The sequence below is a fragment of the Danio rerio genome, chromosome 18 (genome assembly GCF_052040795.2).
Source record: "Danio rerio strain M-AB ecotype USA chromosome 18, GRCz13ab, whole genome shotgun sequence".
Classification (NCBI taxonomy): domain Eukaryota; kingdom Metazoa; phylum Chordata; class Actinopteri; order Cypriniformes; family Danionidae; genus Danio; species Danio rerio.
Window position 1 is genome coordinate 10,138,405 of NC_141038.1, and position 15,494 is coordinate 10,153,898.

General features: G+C 35.3%; 2 protein-coding genes across 6 annotated transcripts; both read left to right on the plus strand.

Moving 5' to 3' along the window:
• Nucleotides 1-1,040: 1,040 nt before the first annotated feature.
• si:dkey-5i3.5 lies at nt 1,041-11,192 on the plus strand. Of its 4 annotated transcripts, XM_087292306.1 has the most exons (4): nt 1,041-1,116; nt 6,294-6,391; nt 6,641-6,772; nt 8,392-11,192. In XM_087292306.1, the coding sequence occupies exons 2-4, from the start codon at nt 6,307-6,309 to the stop codon at nt 8,751-8,753; spliced, it is 579 nt and encodes a 192-aa protein (XP_087148432.1). In that variant the 5' UTR covers nt 1,041-1,116; nt 6,294-6,306; the 3' UTR covers nt 8,754-11,192. The 4 variants fall into 4 exon arrangements, with proteins under 4 accessions (XP_087148432.1, XP_087148433.1, NP_001188497.1 ...); XM_087292307.1 differs by lacking the exon at nt 6,641-6,772; NM_001201568.1 differs by having other exon boundaries at nt 1,059-1,116; nt 6,294-6,772; nt 8,392-8,949.
• A 555-nt stretch (nt 11,193-11,747) lies between these two features.
• Nucleotides 11,748-15,192, plus strand: tmem243a (transmembrane protein 243, mitochondrial a). 2 transcript variants are annotated; one of them, XM_087292011.2, is made up of 5 exons: nt 11,748-11,880; nt 12,142-12,211; nt 12,922-12,972; nt 14,467-14,571; nt 14,657-15,089. In XM_087292011.2, exons 1-5 carry the CDS (start codon nt 11,765-11,767, stop codon nt 14,777-14,779), a joined length of 465 nt encoding a protein of 154 aa, XP_087148137.1. In that variant the 5' UTR covers nt 11,748-11,764; the 3' UTR covers nt 14,780-15,089.
• The last annotated feature ends 302 nt before the right edge of the window (nt 15,193-15,494 follow it).

The following is a 15,494-nucleotide window of genomic DNA, read 5'->3' on the forward strand; positions in this document are numbered from 1 at the left end:
CTCAAAAATACACACACACGTATCCAGAGGGAGTCGTACGTGAAAGAGGATTAGCACATTCTCATTCGGGATGAACTCGCAAGTTTTAAACATTCAAAACTTTTTGTACAAAAGTTTTGTATTAATTTGCAAATCGTGTTTTGCATTTGTGAAACGTATTTTATGAAAATGTATTTTTATTTTGTGCATGTGAACATTTTTTGTGAATGCATGTGTACATCGTGTCTTTTGCGTGAATTATTATTGAGTCTAATCTGTCTCCATACACTCTCTGTATTACTCTGCCTGATCTGCCTATCTGGGTTTCAATCATGGTAGTGACGGACTGAACACAGAGACTGGACAGGTTAATTTAACCCAATGCATGAAGTTGTGGGCATGCATCGCAGCATTGGTGCAAATACAACAAATAAGTTAAGTTGTGTATTTTTCTTTTGTTAATACCTTTGCATCAAACACGCTTTGATCCACTCTGTCGCGCTGCTCCAGCGCTGCCTGACAAGGGGATTTACATTCAGACTAATGCTATGACTTCACGCTTTACTAAGTCACGTCTGTGTGGATTGTCAAGACATATTCCCTTATAATAACAAACAAATGATTGTGGAACTGTAATGTACTGTAAACGATAAAGGGAGGGTCGATTAAAAAAACAAATTCAACACTTTAAAAATAGTGAAGACTTGCCTGTGACAAAAATAACTGGAAAAATGAAATGACAAAATTGAACTGACCACAGGAATCGGTTCAGGGAAATGATTCGAACTTTCCTGAAGTTTTATTCATTTTTTTAATGCGCTTGATGAAAAACCACAGTGCTCGTACTCCACCAGCTGGTGACACATAATATTGCACATATGTGCCTATTTCGTAGATTATTAAATAATACACTGATCTTAATGCGCTATCTATGCATTATAATTTATTTAGTTAGTTAATTAACTGCAGCCCTTTGTCAGGACGAAGAAATAAACAAAAATGTATATTATTTTCGTAATTATTTGCTCGCTTACATGCTAGCGTGCATGCAGGTGTCACGCGCAGCGCGTCGCCGATTCACAGGTGCTCGTGCACGTCAGCATCAACCCCAGTTTGCGAGTTTGTAGCTAGCAGCAGGTAAGAACAAATCGATATCTGTAATACTAGCGTGTTTTGGAGGATAATTGTGTTAAACGAGTAAACTTTTACATTTGGGCTAACAAGTAGCGAAGCGAATTGTTGTGTTTTCCCCTTTTAGTTTGGCGTTGCTAACTTGACAGCTAAGTTAACGTTAACAGTTTTGACAACAAGTAACAAACTGCTCTTCTAAACTGCTCGAAGCTGCTAATCATGACTGAATATGTAATTATAATGTGGAGCAAAGTACAAGATTTAGCTTCCAAATATATTTGTGTCATTAAACAGTTGAAACAGTTAAGACAGTTGCGCTATTGCGGCTAATGATAGCATAGTTTAAATAAATGCATGGGCGTTATTTAACATGATATTATGCAGCATCACATGAAATCATCATCACTAGACAATGGGGATGATCAGACCAGGAGATCTGAGTTTATTATTAGACCTGGGTTTTGTTATTGATCAAAACACGAGTAGCATATTTGACCTTGAATTGCATATTGAGGTAAAGTTGGTTTTAGTGTACATTTCCTCTTAATAATATTAAGATTTCTTCTTAATAATATTTTAGAAAAGTATTCTTTGCAAACTCTGAATAGGTAAATCATATTAGCAGTCAGTGACTGTCAAAGTACAACACTGTTTACAGTCAATCAAATAGTGCGAATGTTGTTTTGAAGTCACACTGGCATCTATTTTAGACCCAATTTTTAAAACAGTGTTGATAAGGACAGTGTTACAAGTTGTCACTGTTCAAAAATGAATGAATGTCCGAATATAAAACCAACTTTACGTCAGTGAATGTTTTGTCTTTGACCACATAATCTTAACATATGGAATGACACAAGCAAGACATAATGAATTAGTCAAATAAATCTTATGGAACTTTAGGCTAGTTGCTGTTTCTAATTGCATTTTTAGGTATAATACACAGTAACGATTCTTTTTTTCCTTTCATTTTCCTTTGGCATAGTCCAGTGGTGGGCAAACTTTATAGACCTGAGGGCCACAGTAAGTTTTGCAAACTAAGTGAAGGGCCACATGTCAAATCCTTAAAAAATAACTTTTATTTATAGAGGCAGTATGCACGAGACATGTAATATCGGACAGAAACATGTCACAATAACACAAAACATATTTTTTTATATTTATTATTGACTAATGAGTCAAGTTTACAAGTCAAATGAATTTGCACTGCTCTTTATATTTATAATCACTTAGCAATCATGATAAAGCAATAAAATAATCCCTTATAAAATATAGAAATAATAATAATAACGTAATAATTTTTACAGTCACCACAGCGGAATGAAATACAACGTATCCAGCACGTTTTACACTGTGGATGCCCTTCCAGCTGCAACCCAGAATTAGGAAACATCCATACACACTCATTCACACACATCCACTATGGCCAATTTAGTGTATCCAATTCACCTATAGCGAATGTCTTTGGACTGTGGGAAACACCAGAGCACCTGGAGGAAACCCACGCCAACACAGGGAGACCATGCATACTCCACACAGAAATGCCAACTGACCCTGCCGAGACTCGAACCAGCAGCCTTCTTGCTGTGAGGTGACAGTGCTAACCACTGAGCCACCGTGTCACCCCACAGTAATGATCTTAAACATAAATGCTGGTGTTGTCTTGACAAAGCCAGGTCTAAAAGTTAAATAAAATAAAGATGAGAAGAGATAAGCATGCTTTAACATGTTTTATTAGTACATTTTAGCATGCTAACATGAATTAACATTCTTCTGAAATGGATAATGTAAATCTCTATGGGAATGCGTCAATAGAGCTTCCACTTTAGTACAGGGTAACGCTCCTTTAAATGAATGTGGGACCAAGGACCAGTGGAGGACTGATATATACTATCCACCCTCTCTCTTAAAAAGATCTAATCCATGTCCTGAAACACCCTCCTCTCCCACTTTCACTTCTAATTCTAACTGAGAGCAGTTAGTTTGAGAATGAATCTCTGTTATGAACGACTCGCGTGAGTTCCATGCGTCTCAGTGTGCATATCCACCTTTGTGATCTAAATCAGGGGTGGCCAATCCTGTTCCTAGAGAGCTACCTTCCTGCAGATTTCAGTTGCTACCTATATCAAACACACCTGAACCAATTATTAGGGCCTGAACACCATGTGATAATTACAGGCAGGTGTGTTTGATATGGGTTGCAACTGAAATCTGCAGGAAGGTGGCTCTCCAGGAACAGGATTGGCCACCCCTGATCTAAATGGTATAACATTTGTAATATTCAGTAATTTAGTATGGAAAGTATCTAAATTGAGGTGTAAGTACTGTTATGTTATCAGCCACCTTCATAAGTTACTTAAAAAACTAGCTGTTAATTCACTTAGACTTTTGTACAAAAGTTCGTAACATACAAAAACTTAAAAAACAAAATCTTACCTATGAAATGTTCTGCCATTTTGCTTTATTTGCTCGTCACTACACCTGTACGCAGTGCAGAAGTCTAGCATATTCAGATTGGCTTTAGTCTTGACTAGTGCGGTTGAGTGACATTTGTGGGAGCACTATACAAATGTGGTGGCAGTATTTTGACGCATGCTTAGGGTCTGTATGCGATATCTAGTATATATTTCTGTGATGTTTTACCACCACATTGTTAGCAAGTTTTATAATGATGCTTGCACTTGGCTGGTCGCTATACTTTGGAAGCAATAGATTCTTTAGTGTGAAAGCTCTCAGACGAGATTGTTAAAATTTTGTCTCAAACAAAGCAGAATCCTAAACAGGATTTCAATTGACTGGCTTTGTCTGCTCACCAGAATTAAATAACTTTTAATGTGCTGAAAAGGAAAGATAATCAGCACTACAAATTAATATAAAGTGTATAATACTGAAGCGACACAAATCTAGAGCTAGAATGGAAACTATCAATAACCAAAGAATTGTAAATCAGCTTTGTGAGAAATTTTTAAATATATGTTTTGCTCTCACATACACTGAGAGTGCAGTGCTAGATTGATAGTGGTTGCATCATTGAACAAACACACCACTGCATCATTATCCACGTGTGTTTGTTTACAAATGTAGAAGTGTATGTTCTTTGACCTTAGATAACATAATAGAGAACATCCACTAGATGACATGCATTTATCTGTATATCTTAGATAGCATTTGTCTGTATTTCTCAATCCTGCCTCTGGAGGTGCCCAACCTAGTATATTTTATCTGTCCTCTGTGACACAAATCCTTTTTGATAAGAAGAAAATTGCAAAGTCTTTGACACAGAGTTAGTGAGACAGTGAGACAGCAATTAAAGGGCCACTTTGGGTTTATTTCAGTCAGCTGCAGTCATAATATCTTCAATTATATAACAAACATGCTAAAAAAGGTGCAAGGCAAGCAAATTATTTGATTTTTTTATTACTTGATTAATGCAGGACAACAATTGGTCTTATTAAAGGTTTCTTGGTTATATTGGAAATGAAGTGTTTTCTAAGTGGTTTGTATTTGTATTCAACTGGTTATACTAGCTCTTCAACTTTTTGATTTGGTTGCACTGTTAGTTTGAAAGATAAGACTCGACTATCAGGTTGTAAGCCCTACGTAAAAGTACATCTGAATGGATTGTTTTCCTCTGATCCAAAAATAAGTCCTCAAATTTGTAAACGCGTTGTTGAAAAATCTTACATTTCACATAGACAAAAGTCTTTTTCCTCAAAAATGTAAACAAATAAATTAAACCATTGTAGACGTGATGATGCAGAACATTTTTAATAATTATAGTGTAAAGCAAAATAAAAAAGAATTCATACTTTAATTAATAAAAAGTGGTTAGCACTGTCACCTCAGAGCTAGAAGGTTGCTGGAGTTTGCATGTTCTCCCCGTGTTTGTGTAGGTTTGCTCTGGGTGCTTCGCTTTCCCCCACAGTCCAAAGACATGCTATAGGTAAATTGGATGAACTAAATTGGCCATAGCATATGAGAAAGGTGCTAATAAAAATGTATGTATTTAACTAGAGTTTGCTTGTTTTAAAACATTATTTAAAATATGTGGTTAAAAAAAAAAAAAAAATTTTACTTTAATTTTTTAACTAAATTGGGCAAGTTAAAAAAAATCCACTGGTAATTACAGAAAATTATTAGCATTTTTGCCCTGTGATGGTTGGAAATTTCATTGATAAGGGTCTTAAAACGGTCTTAAAAAGTTTTAATTTGACATGATGAAACCTGCAGAAACCCTGTTTTTTATATTTTTATCCAAGGTTATCAAACCATCAGAATCTTATACCGGCCCATGCCTATGTGTAGGTCTACTGTCAGTTAAGACTTGCAACCACATTTATGCTTTTTCCGAACTTGAAAATATAATTGACAGAATTGGGGAGATGCTGGATTAAGGTCGTTCAGGGGTCAAATCGAGATCACAATCTTTTTTCCGATGAATCGTTCAGCTCTAGCTCACAGCAGCCCGAGTTCAATTTCCAGCTCGATTTCTCTCTTCTCTGTTTGCTCCCAATGCTTTCCCGTCTTAACTTCACTGTCCTATCAATAAAGGTGAAAAGCCCCTAAAAAAAGATTAGGATTAAATCTATTTTCACAGAAGTGCACAGATACATCTTTTGAAAGATTTCTACTAAATTAAACATTTAAAATGAGAAGAGTAAATTTTGATGTCATGCTGACTTAAAATATGTTAATATCAGGATTGAAAGACTGTCGAAGGCTTCAGACTTATTTCATAACACACCACTGATGCAATGGTGTCTGCTGTATTCCAAAAATCTCTTCTGTTCAGAGACTTTAGGCTTTTAAAAAAAATGAAATATTGCATTATAGCTTGATCAAATTTAATGGTGCAACACTAAAATATGTGTTTGTCAAGACGGAGTTGCTTCACCACGGCCTGAACTGAGTCATTCAGATATAAAGAGATCTGAAATGTGCAGTTTCACAGGAGCGGAGCTGAGAAACACGCCTTTTAATTCTGATCAGATTCATTTACCCGAATTCAAAAGCAATACAGCATGTCAATAATCCAGAAGGTTAGATATTTCTGCAAGCGCCAGATTGCCAGAGTTCAAGCAGCATTGAGCAGATTTCTTGGCCACCGACAGACACCAGAGTAAGTCTAAACCAGCTGTGCCTTTGAGGTATTAACCACTATTTTTCCCACTGTGCTTTTTTTATAGCTCACCTGCTGTCATGCTTTCCAGAGCGATCGCTATGGCTGGGGTCACTGCGAACAAGATCAGTAAACACATCACCCTCCTGTCTGGGACTCCTACGGGTAACTTTTCACCTGGTCACCCAAAACCGGTATTGATTTTGCTGCCTTGGTTGGGCTCCAGACCTCAGGCCATTGCCAAATACTGTGAGATTTACTTTCGCACGGGTTTTGATGTGCTTGTTGTGGAAAGCGAGGTGAGCCAGTTTTTGTGGCCCCGCTGGGGTTTGGAATTTGGTGGCCATTTACTGGACTTGTTAGAGAGCGAGCGCTTCTCACAACGCCCCCTACTGGTCCATGCTTTCTCAATAGGGGGATATACATTTACTCAGGTTCTTGTTCATGTGGCCAAAGACACCCAGCGTTATCAGAGCCTGACAAACAGGATCAGGGGTCACATCTACGACAGCTTGGTCATAGGGTCACTGGAACATATGGCCATTGGTATGTACAGTGTTTATTTACAGTTTTCTTTCTGTGTGTGCTCAGAATGCTTGTGTATTATCTAAGTAATGTGCTGGAACTCTTAATTTTTAACTGTCAAATGTTAAAGCTGTAAAAAAAATACGTGTAGGGCTGTGTATTGGCAAGGGCGATACATGGGTCACGATACAATGAAGTCAGCAGACAAATAAAATTCCAATTCCAATTTATTTTCTATCCATTTCAATTCATTAGAACTGCACAGTGTTATCGAACAGAGAACTCACTGAACTGTATTAAATGCATATTGTTATTTAACACTGAACTAAATGAATATGCCACTAAAGTCACATATAAATTAAATAAACAATTTATTAAGCAAGTTAAAAAAAATTAAAACGCATCAAGTAAACTTAAAACTGGAACACAGTGCTCTAATATGCAGTAAACTAGGCTATTAGAAACTGACAGTGCGACTGACAGCATCGTGAACATTTTGCTGTGAAAACTGGTCGCACATAGATAAATTGATGGCTTGCACGAAACATTTTACATGCCACATGCTGGCCAGCTTTGCTGCCATGGTCATGTTTGACGCGTTGTCTGTTACAACGACAGGTAATTCCAATTGATGTCCCATTCTTCCTATGCAGTTTTCAGTAACTCTGCTATGTTAGTTAAGGCAAACAGAAGCTTGTTGATGATGTTATCCAGTGTAGTTTGCCTTGAATCAAGAGGTTTCAGTTGAGGCCACAGTGCTGCTAAGTCATCTGCGTCGTGTCTTGTTAAGTGATAACACAAGTTCGTAGTGTTTCCCAAATATTTTAAGATAGATTTGCAAAGCTTGCAAATGGCATTTTTTGTCTAATTCAGTACTCTGGTATAGTGTTAAAGCCATAGTGCAGCCACACGTCAGCTCTAAAAGCTGGAGGCTCCTTTATATTTTCCACTATGCTCACATTGCTTACTGCTGATACCATACTACTCAAGCCTGGTTTATACTTCTGCGTCAAGTGACCGGCGTAACCCACGGCGCATGCAACGTGCGTAGCTGTGCATTTATACTTCTGCGCGCTGTCTCTGTCTGGCGGACGTGCAACAACTTTAACTATAAGGTAAACACAAAACAAAACTTTCCATCCGGAGCTCCTTCACGGCACTCCACACTTGTAAACAATCACTCCATTAGGCTCGCACCTTTAACGCGGCTCTCGGCCCCGCCCAGACTCGTCAGCGCTACCAAGCCGACCAATCACAGAGCTTGCGCTACGCGTCGTTGTGATGTGTAGTTACATTTTTTGAGAGGTGCACGTCAGCTACGCCGACGTACATACTGTACATACGCCAGCGTTTGACGCAGAAGTATAAATCAGCCTTTAGCGTTTTGTTAATAGCGAGTTAGCGACATCTACTGGAGCAAAGGAGGAGGTTGTTTGGCACAACATGAGTTGATACTTCAGGTTGGACTATCGATACACTATCGTGAAATAAATTATCGATAGATAGATATATCGATAGTTAGATATTTCAATATTTTTGCACAGCCCTATGTTCAATACTTGTTTTCCCCACTATGTCTTGAAATGTTGACCTGATTAACTTTCATTTGAATTATTTTGATTGTTTCGTTTGTTGTTCAGGTCTTGGTAAAACCATGATGCCACGGATGGAAAGTCTGGTGAGGGCTGTTAGCCTTCTGTACTTCCGTGCGTTTAAACATCAGACGGTCGACTACTTCAACTCTGCGATCGATGTCTTCTGGAACACTCCTGTAAATGCACCGTCACTTTTCTTCTACTCTGAGAACGATGCACTGTGTGATTACAAGAGTTTGGAGAAGGTGGTGGAGCTCTGGAGAAGCCGAGGTTTGACTGTCGAGAGCAAGAAGTGGAAAGAGTCCATTCATGCAGGTCATCTGCGCACACATCCTCAGGAATACCTCTCCACCCTGGACAACTTTGTGCAGTCTCTCAATATAGTGCCATTGAAGGCCAAAATGTGACTGGTCATCTCCTGTTTCCTTAATCATCAGAAGTTATCTAAAGTGCCTGGTTTTATATAGACATTCTCATGTATTTGGCTTCAATCTGTTGACTACATCAAATCTGTTTTTTTTTTCTGCCAAAAAATATTCACAGCTAGTCCAGAAGAAGAGTGAAAAGAGTTTTTTTTCTCTCTGAGATCATGCTGCTGGAGGGATGGAAGACTGTGAAACACTGCAAACAATCTGTTGAGGATGTGAAGTACCCTTTACAATCTGCCTGACCAGTTTGGTTTATTGCACTACAGCTCCTTGGGTGCTCCAATGTTTTGTTATGTGTGTGTGTGGGTGTTTGTATGTGTGTATATATGAGATACATGATAAGCACTTAAAGCATTTACACATTTAAAATGTCTAGCAGATCTTTGGGTAATACAGTAGTAAATCATATTATATACACACACACACACACACACACACACACACACACACACACATACACACAAATACTTGAAATGATGTTTAATATCTAGTTTGTTCATCTGAATGCATTGTTTTCCTCAAAAGAACAACCACCCAAATGCTTGTTCAGGTTTTCAATGATGCATTTTTAATATAGTTTATATTCTTCACCAATCTGAATTAAATATTTAATATATTTTTCATGTTGTTAATATCACTGTTAAATCCTAACTGTAATGTTTTTAGCTAGAAGATATGGTGAATACAAGTTAGGTGAGACTCCTTTTGTATTACATATTTCTATGTTTTTGTTCTGTATAGTTTAATGGATATGATATTTTAAAATCCTATAGGGTACAGCATATGCCGAAGCATGCTAATAGGACTTTTAATTTGCCAGTAGCCTGGGTTAAGCGCTTCCGGTGAACTGTATGGCAATGCAAAATCGGCGCGTTTAAGGTCTTTTTTCTTTAAAAATCAGCGATCTCCACTGGCTGAGTGATATCTGAAATAAAGTGGGTCTCGGATTGTACAAGATTCATTGAATTACATTTTCCTCGCCATGTCTACAAAATGAGCATTTATTATACCCCACTATATTCAATGAAGCTTCTGCGCTAGCCTGCCGATCCTGACGGGCGCGTGCGAGTAAATGGCTTTTTGTGTCGTTTTACGCTTGAGCAACTAAATAAATGCCAAAGTCTGTTTAACTGATTGTATTGTAATTACATTACAACATCGATGCTGTAAAAGAAATCGTATAAAATGAAAAAAAAAACTCACAATAACAATTTTTGTTTGTTTTATTTTACTCTCGACAAGGGTCTGTACCATGAAGCTGGATTAACCGGCTAGCCAGTTAAGTTCAGCACCAGTCTTGGGCTTTAGGTATCATGAAGGCAGCTTGACTTTAATCACTCTATGTTGCCGAGCAGATGACCTGAGCTTAGTTCATGGCACCTTAAAACCAGAATGGGCTATATACACAGCTAGTGTTTTCAGCCAATTATGCACTATTGGTGAAAGCTTAATGTGACTTTTAAGGTTCCTTTAACAGCATTGATGCTTTGATGTAATTCAAATATAATCAGTTAAATAGACTTAGGCATTCATTTGGTTGTTAAAGCGTAAAAAGAGACCTAAGATAGTTTAAACTCCATTGAAACTACCGGGGTAAAATAAATTTCCATATTTTGAAGACATGGCGCGGTGAAACATAATTTAATGCAGTGCTTCTTGTTTGGTCTAAAACCCACTTTATATCGTATCTCAGCCAGGCAGTGAAATAGGATGTTTTTTTTTTTTTTTTTTTTTTTTTTTAGAAAATCAGATCTTAAACGCAGCGATTTTGTATGGGATGAAAATGAACTAAAAGCCCTTGGGCTGGCTGATTGAAATTAAAAGTCCAAGTGCATATACCTCATTGGTGGCTAGCTAACCTGACTTCATAGTAAAGGCCCCAGGTTTTTGTCATAATTGCAACATAATAAAATGACAATTATAAAATAAGTATAATCCAACGGCTCTTAGGTCTTCTCTACTTAAGCCATTTGACATTTTAAATTTCAAAACAGAGACATGATCAAATGACATAATATTGTGCTTTATTTGTTTATGCAATAATGAACATTTTCTATGACTGGAAAAATGTTAATATAAGGTGAAACTAAAAGTACAATATGATAAAATTTGAATTAAATTACTTGATTTTTCAATGGTGCTTGAAGATTCAAAAACTGAATCCTTATTGAGCTGTAGTTGAAGACATTTTAGGCTAATTCTGTAATCGTTTAAAATGGTTACATTGTCTTAAACAATCATTTTACAATGATTTTTATTAACAAAACAAAGTGAAATTGAACTTGGTAAATTGATTTTAAATCATTATGATCCAGTAATCTCAAATGCCTCATGACAATGCTTTTCTAATAGTCACTTCTCACTGTCTGAACAATTACTTGTACTTGAATATTAAAATTGAAAACATGGGGAAACACATATATTTGTAGCTGACTTTGTAAGAGAAGAAAAACAACAACAACGCTGTACACTTTATATCTCTGGAGAAGGGTGAAGCCAAAATTTCCTGGGTTTTTGCGGACATATTGCGCGGATGACGTCATTTGGAGCCTGAGTTAGTGATCATGAGCTGGAGCATGGCCATCTAAATTCGGCTGAATCCTATATTAATATAGCCTAATCATGTATATAACTTAAAACAAATAGATACAGATACTTGAACTTAATGATAACGATAATAAACAAACTACGAAACCATCTTTAAGATTGCTTGAAGTAGCATTATGCAGAGCGCTTTATTTAACGACCTACAGCCACCAGGGGGCAATCGAAATAATTAGTTTCAGAACACTTCTAGCTGCATTTTAATCATTTGAGTTCGGGATAAACTATTAATTCCATTGTTAATGAAATAATGTTAGCTTAGCAGTTAGCTTTCTTTAATATAACTTCTTGACCGTGACAGTTTTCATGCGTTTCTGTAGATTATAAAATAAACACTGTAAAAATACCCCCTTTGTGCTTGTGAGAGCTGTGTTTCGGCCAGAGGCATGAGTGTTGCTTTACGCATGTGGAGGAATGAGAAAGTCCTTTCAGAGATGATCATGAGTGCAGGAGGCGTTGATGATCCGCTCCTCATGACCAAAACCCCTCTCAGACCATTGAGGTAAAGCTGGTTTTATATTCGCACATTCGTTCGGTGACAGCTTGTGACACACTCCCTTTATCGTTTACCATGGTACTTTATATGTTGGGTCGGAAATCTCACTTGGAAAACAACAGCGCTATTTAATAATTAACCGTTTACAGTGTTATAGCTACTTTGATAGTCGTTGGCTGCTAATATGAGTTCACCTTTTAAAAATATATATTATTAAGGATAAAGTCTGAATGTGTGAAATATAAAACCAACTTTACCTTAATCCAGAAACATGGATGATTTCAGGACGCGCTCCAGTGGGACACACAACACGCTGCTCGGAGAGACTTTCACACGGGTGAGAGCAGAATTTAAAAGTCCTTTTTGGTTTTATTACAACGTCTGTGATTATATTTAAGATATAATTTTGTTTACATTTTCTAGTGCTTTAAATATCGGCTAAAGGTTCCAGATAAATACACTTGAAGTCAGATATTTTCCCCATCTTCTGTTAAGACGTTTTTTTCAACACATTTCTAAACATATTAGTTTTAATAACTCATTTATTTTATCTTTGCCATGATGACAGCACATTATATTATACTAGATGTTTTTCAAGATATGTGTAGCTTAAAGTGACATTTAAAAGCTTATAGTTAACTTTGCAAGTTAGGGTTTATTAGGGAAGTCATTGCATAATGATGGTTTGTTTTTTAGACAATAAAAATATTGCTTAAGGTGCTAATAATATTGACCTTAAAATGGTTTTAAAAAATTGAAAACTACTTTTATTCTTGCCGAAATAAAACAAATAGGACGTTTTCCTGAAGAATTTTTTTTATAGGAATTATTGGGAAAAATTCCTTGATCTGTTAAACATCATTTATGAAATATTTTAAAAAGAATGAAAAACACAGGAGGGCTAACAGTTTTGACCTCAACTGTATTTAATGGAGCAAACTTTTTATTTATTTTATTTTTTAAGAAAAGTAATGTAGCATGTAAGTTTGGAAATATGGATAGTTTGAATGAAATAAAATTGTCTTAAATGTTTTTATTCTCTTTCAGCAAACAATTGCTAACCTGGCAATTGGTGGACTCACATCTTTGTTGGTCCTTGTGAGTATCTACTATTCACCACATTCAAATTTTGGCTTGACGTATAAAGGAGGATGTTGCATAGACGTTTGTTGTTCAGGACTAAAGACAAAAATGAGTTTTCAAGCATCAAATAAAACACAGCTTTATAATGTGCTCCCTATATATTTGCTTTTTTACTAAGCCTAATATATATAAATTTTTAATTTGTTTTATTTTACTATGATTTACTGAGGATATCAAACAAAATGTCATTCAGTGTAGTGTATTTTATGTACCTCAAAAAACAACAGGCAATCATTTGAAGACAAGTAAAAAATATTTAAGTGATCACAGTGCAACCTCAAAATACTAAATCATTATGTAATATCATTTATTCATTTTAAATAGGTATACAGTACTTTGCTGCTACTTTCTAATAATTATATCCATTTGTCAGCAATCATATTTTTAATAAAATATAGTAGCCTAATAATATGATCATTGTTTATTTTAATCATTCTAATAGTGCAGAGTAAGTTTTATTTTGACAAAGCCCTAACATAATAAATAAGCTTTGTAATTTTTATAAATATATATAAAATATAGTTTTATATAAAATATAAACCAATGTAAAATCACAAAAAGAAAAAACTTATTCCATTTGAATAAAGGAAGCAATTTGAGCACAGTAAAATCCAATAAATGAAGAGAACTCAAATCAACTGAGTACTGTAAAACCCAATAAGTTAAGGCAACTCAAACTGTTTGAGAAAACCAATTGCAACAAACCATGGGTTCAAAAAGTAATCTATACGAGTATGGTGAACTTACTCCATTTAAGTTGAAGTAATGAGTAGGCCCACCCGGAATCTGGGCGCGCAGAATTCCGCAGATTTTCTGCAGATTTTTAGCCCATAATTAATTCTGTTTATTTACTTGAGTAAATGTGTGTAAATCTATATTTATTCAGTTTTTTAATTAATTTCAGTAATATTATTGACTAATGTGAAAATGTTCATCTGATTTATGTACAATGCAGTTTGTACAGTAATATTTCTGACTATATTTGTTATATATTTTCTAATATATAACAAACTTGCTTTATTTACCAAATTAAGTGAATCTAATTGGATATGCATTTTAAACATTAAATAAAAGTTAAAAAGATATTATTTTTATTTCATATATTAAGGGTTTAGTTATGATACTCCCAAAATAATTCCGCAGAAATCTGCAGACTTTTTCAAAAATTCTCAGCAGAAATAACAAAAAACATCCGCAAATTCTGTCTGACCCTATGAGGTGTTTAATTAACTCATTACCTTCAACACTGATTTCAAAACTCTTTTCAAATGAGTTGAATTAACTTTTAGTCAATTTTGAGTTATCTACTCTCATTTCATTTGATAAAGTTGACTGTTGGGTTTTACGGTGTATTTAAAACATGACTTTACTATTACTAAAAATCCAAATTGATGAAAGTTGTACCTGAAATCAGAATAGATTTTTAAAATAAACATATTTCCTTTACAGGTAACTGTCATCAGTTCGTTCGTCTTTCCTACACCTCCTCCAATAGCTTTAAACATCTTCTTTGTGGTCTGCATCATAATGATCTGCTCCTCTGTATTGGTGCTGGTTAGTTCTCCTATTTACGTCTGTGTCGTTCATGAAAAACTGTTGTTGATCTGATCAGAAAAGATGGCTTCTCTGTTTGTTGCAGATATTCTGGTATCGTCAAGGTGACCTGGATCCAAAGTTCCGTGGTCTGATTTATTATTCCACAGGTCTCGTTGTCCTTCTCTGTTTATGTGCCAATCTGTACTTCCATGATGTCGGCAGATAAAATTATTCCAGCAGACCACTTTAAATAAGCAAATCTCACAAGAATAAAATGATTTTACAAATGTTTTGTTTGTTCAAATCTTTTAGTTTTTTTCATTGATATTTAGACGATGTACATTTGTCATTGTTGTAATTTTCTAAATATCAATGTTTATGTGCTAAATACTTTTTGTGCATTATTTTTTGACATGCAAATGTAGCCTATTTCAATGTTTGGTTGTATTAAATTATATTGTGAGTTTTGTTCTATGAACAATGCTGGTGCCAAATATCTAAATCCTGTTAATAAATAAAATCTATGTGAAACTGAAGTTCTGTTTAATGAGGGCTATTTGTGACTATTGTGATGGGCCTGAGTTTGCAAATGAGTTTTTAAGAATTAAAATAAATAAGAAAAAACATTGACCAATTAAACCAAATTTGCAATAGTCTGATTTATACATGCCTTGTGACCGAATGATTCACAAATAATTTTTGTTAATGAATATCTAAGTAAAAGCGAACATTTATGTGCTGAAATTAGACATTGATTTTAAGTTTTCACCATACAAGCTTAGCATTTTTATGCTGATATTATTAGATTTTAAGTTTCCACTTCATTTTATAATTAATTTTGAATATTTAATTTTAGGTTGATATCATATGTTTATTTCTTATGGCATATATGTTTATGTAAATAATATGCATACTATTCATTTAAGGGATAGAAAGTATTT

Coding starts and splice junctions, on each gene's coding strand:
- tmem243a (XM_087292011.2), top strand. CDS start 11,765: ATGAGTGTTGCTTTACGCATGTGGAGGAATGAGAAAGTCCTTTCAGAG. Junction 12,973..14,466: donor TCACATCTTTGTTGGTCCTT/GTGAGTATCTAC, acceptor TTTCCTTTACAG/GTAACTGTCATCAGTTCGTT. Junction 14,572..14,656: donor GCTCCTCTGTATTGGTGCTG/GTTAGTTCTCCT, acceptor TGTTTGTTGCAG/ATATTCTGGTATCGTCAAGG.
- si:dkey-5i3.5 (XM_087292308.1), top strand. CDS start 6,129: ATGTCAATAATCCAGAAGGTTAGATATTTCTGCAAGCGCCAGATTGCC. Junction 6,227..6,293: donor GGCCACCGACAGACACCAGA/GTAAGTCTAAAC, acceptor CTTTTTTTATAG/CTCACCTGCTGTCATGCTTT. Junction 6,773..8,391: donor ACTGGAACATATGGCCATTG/GTATGTACAGTG, acceptor TTTGTTGTTCAG/GTCTTGGTAAAACCATGATG.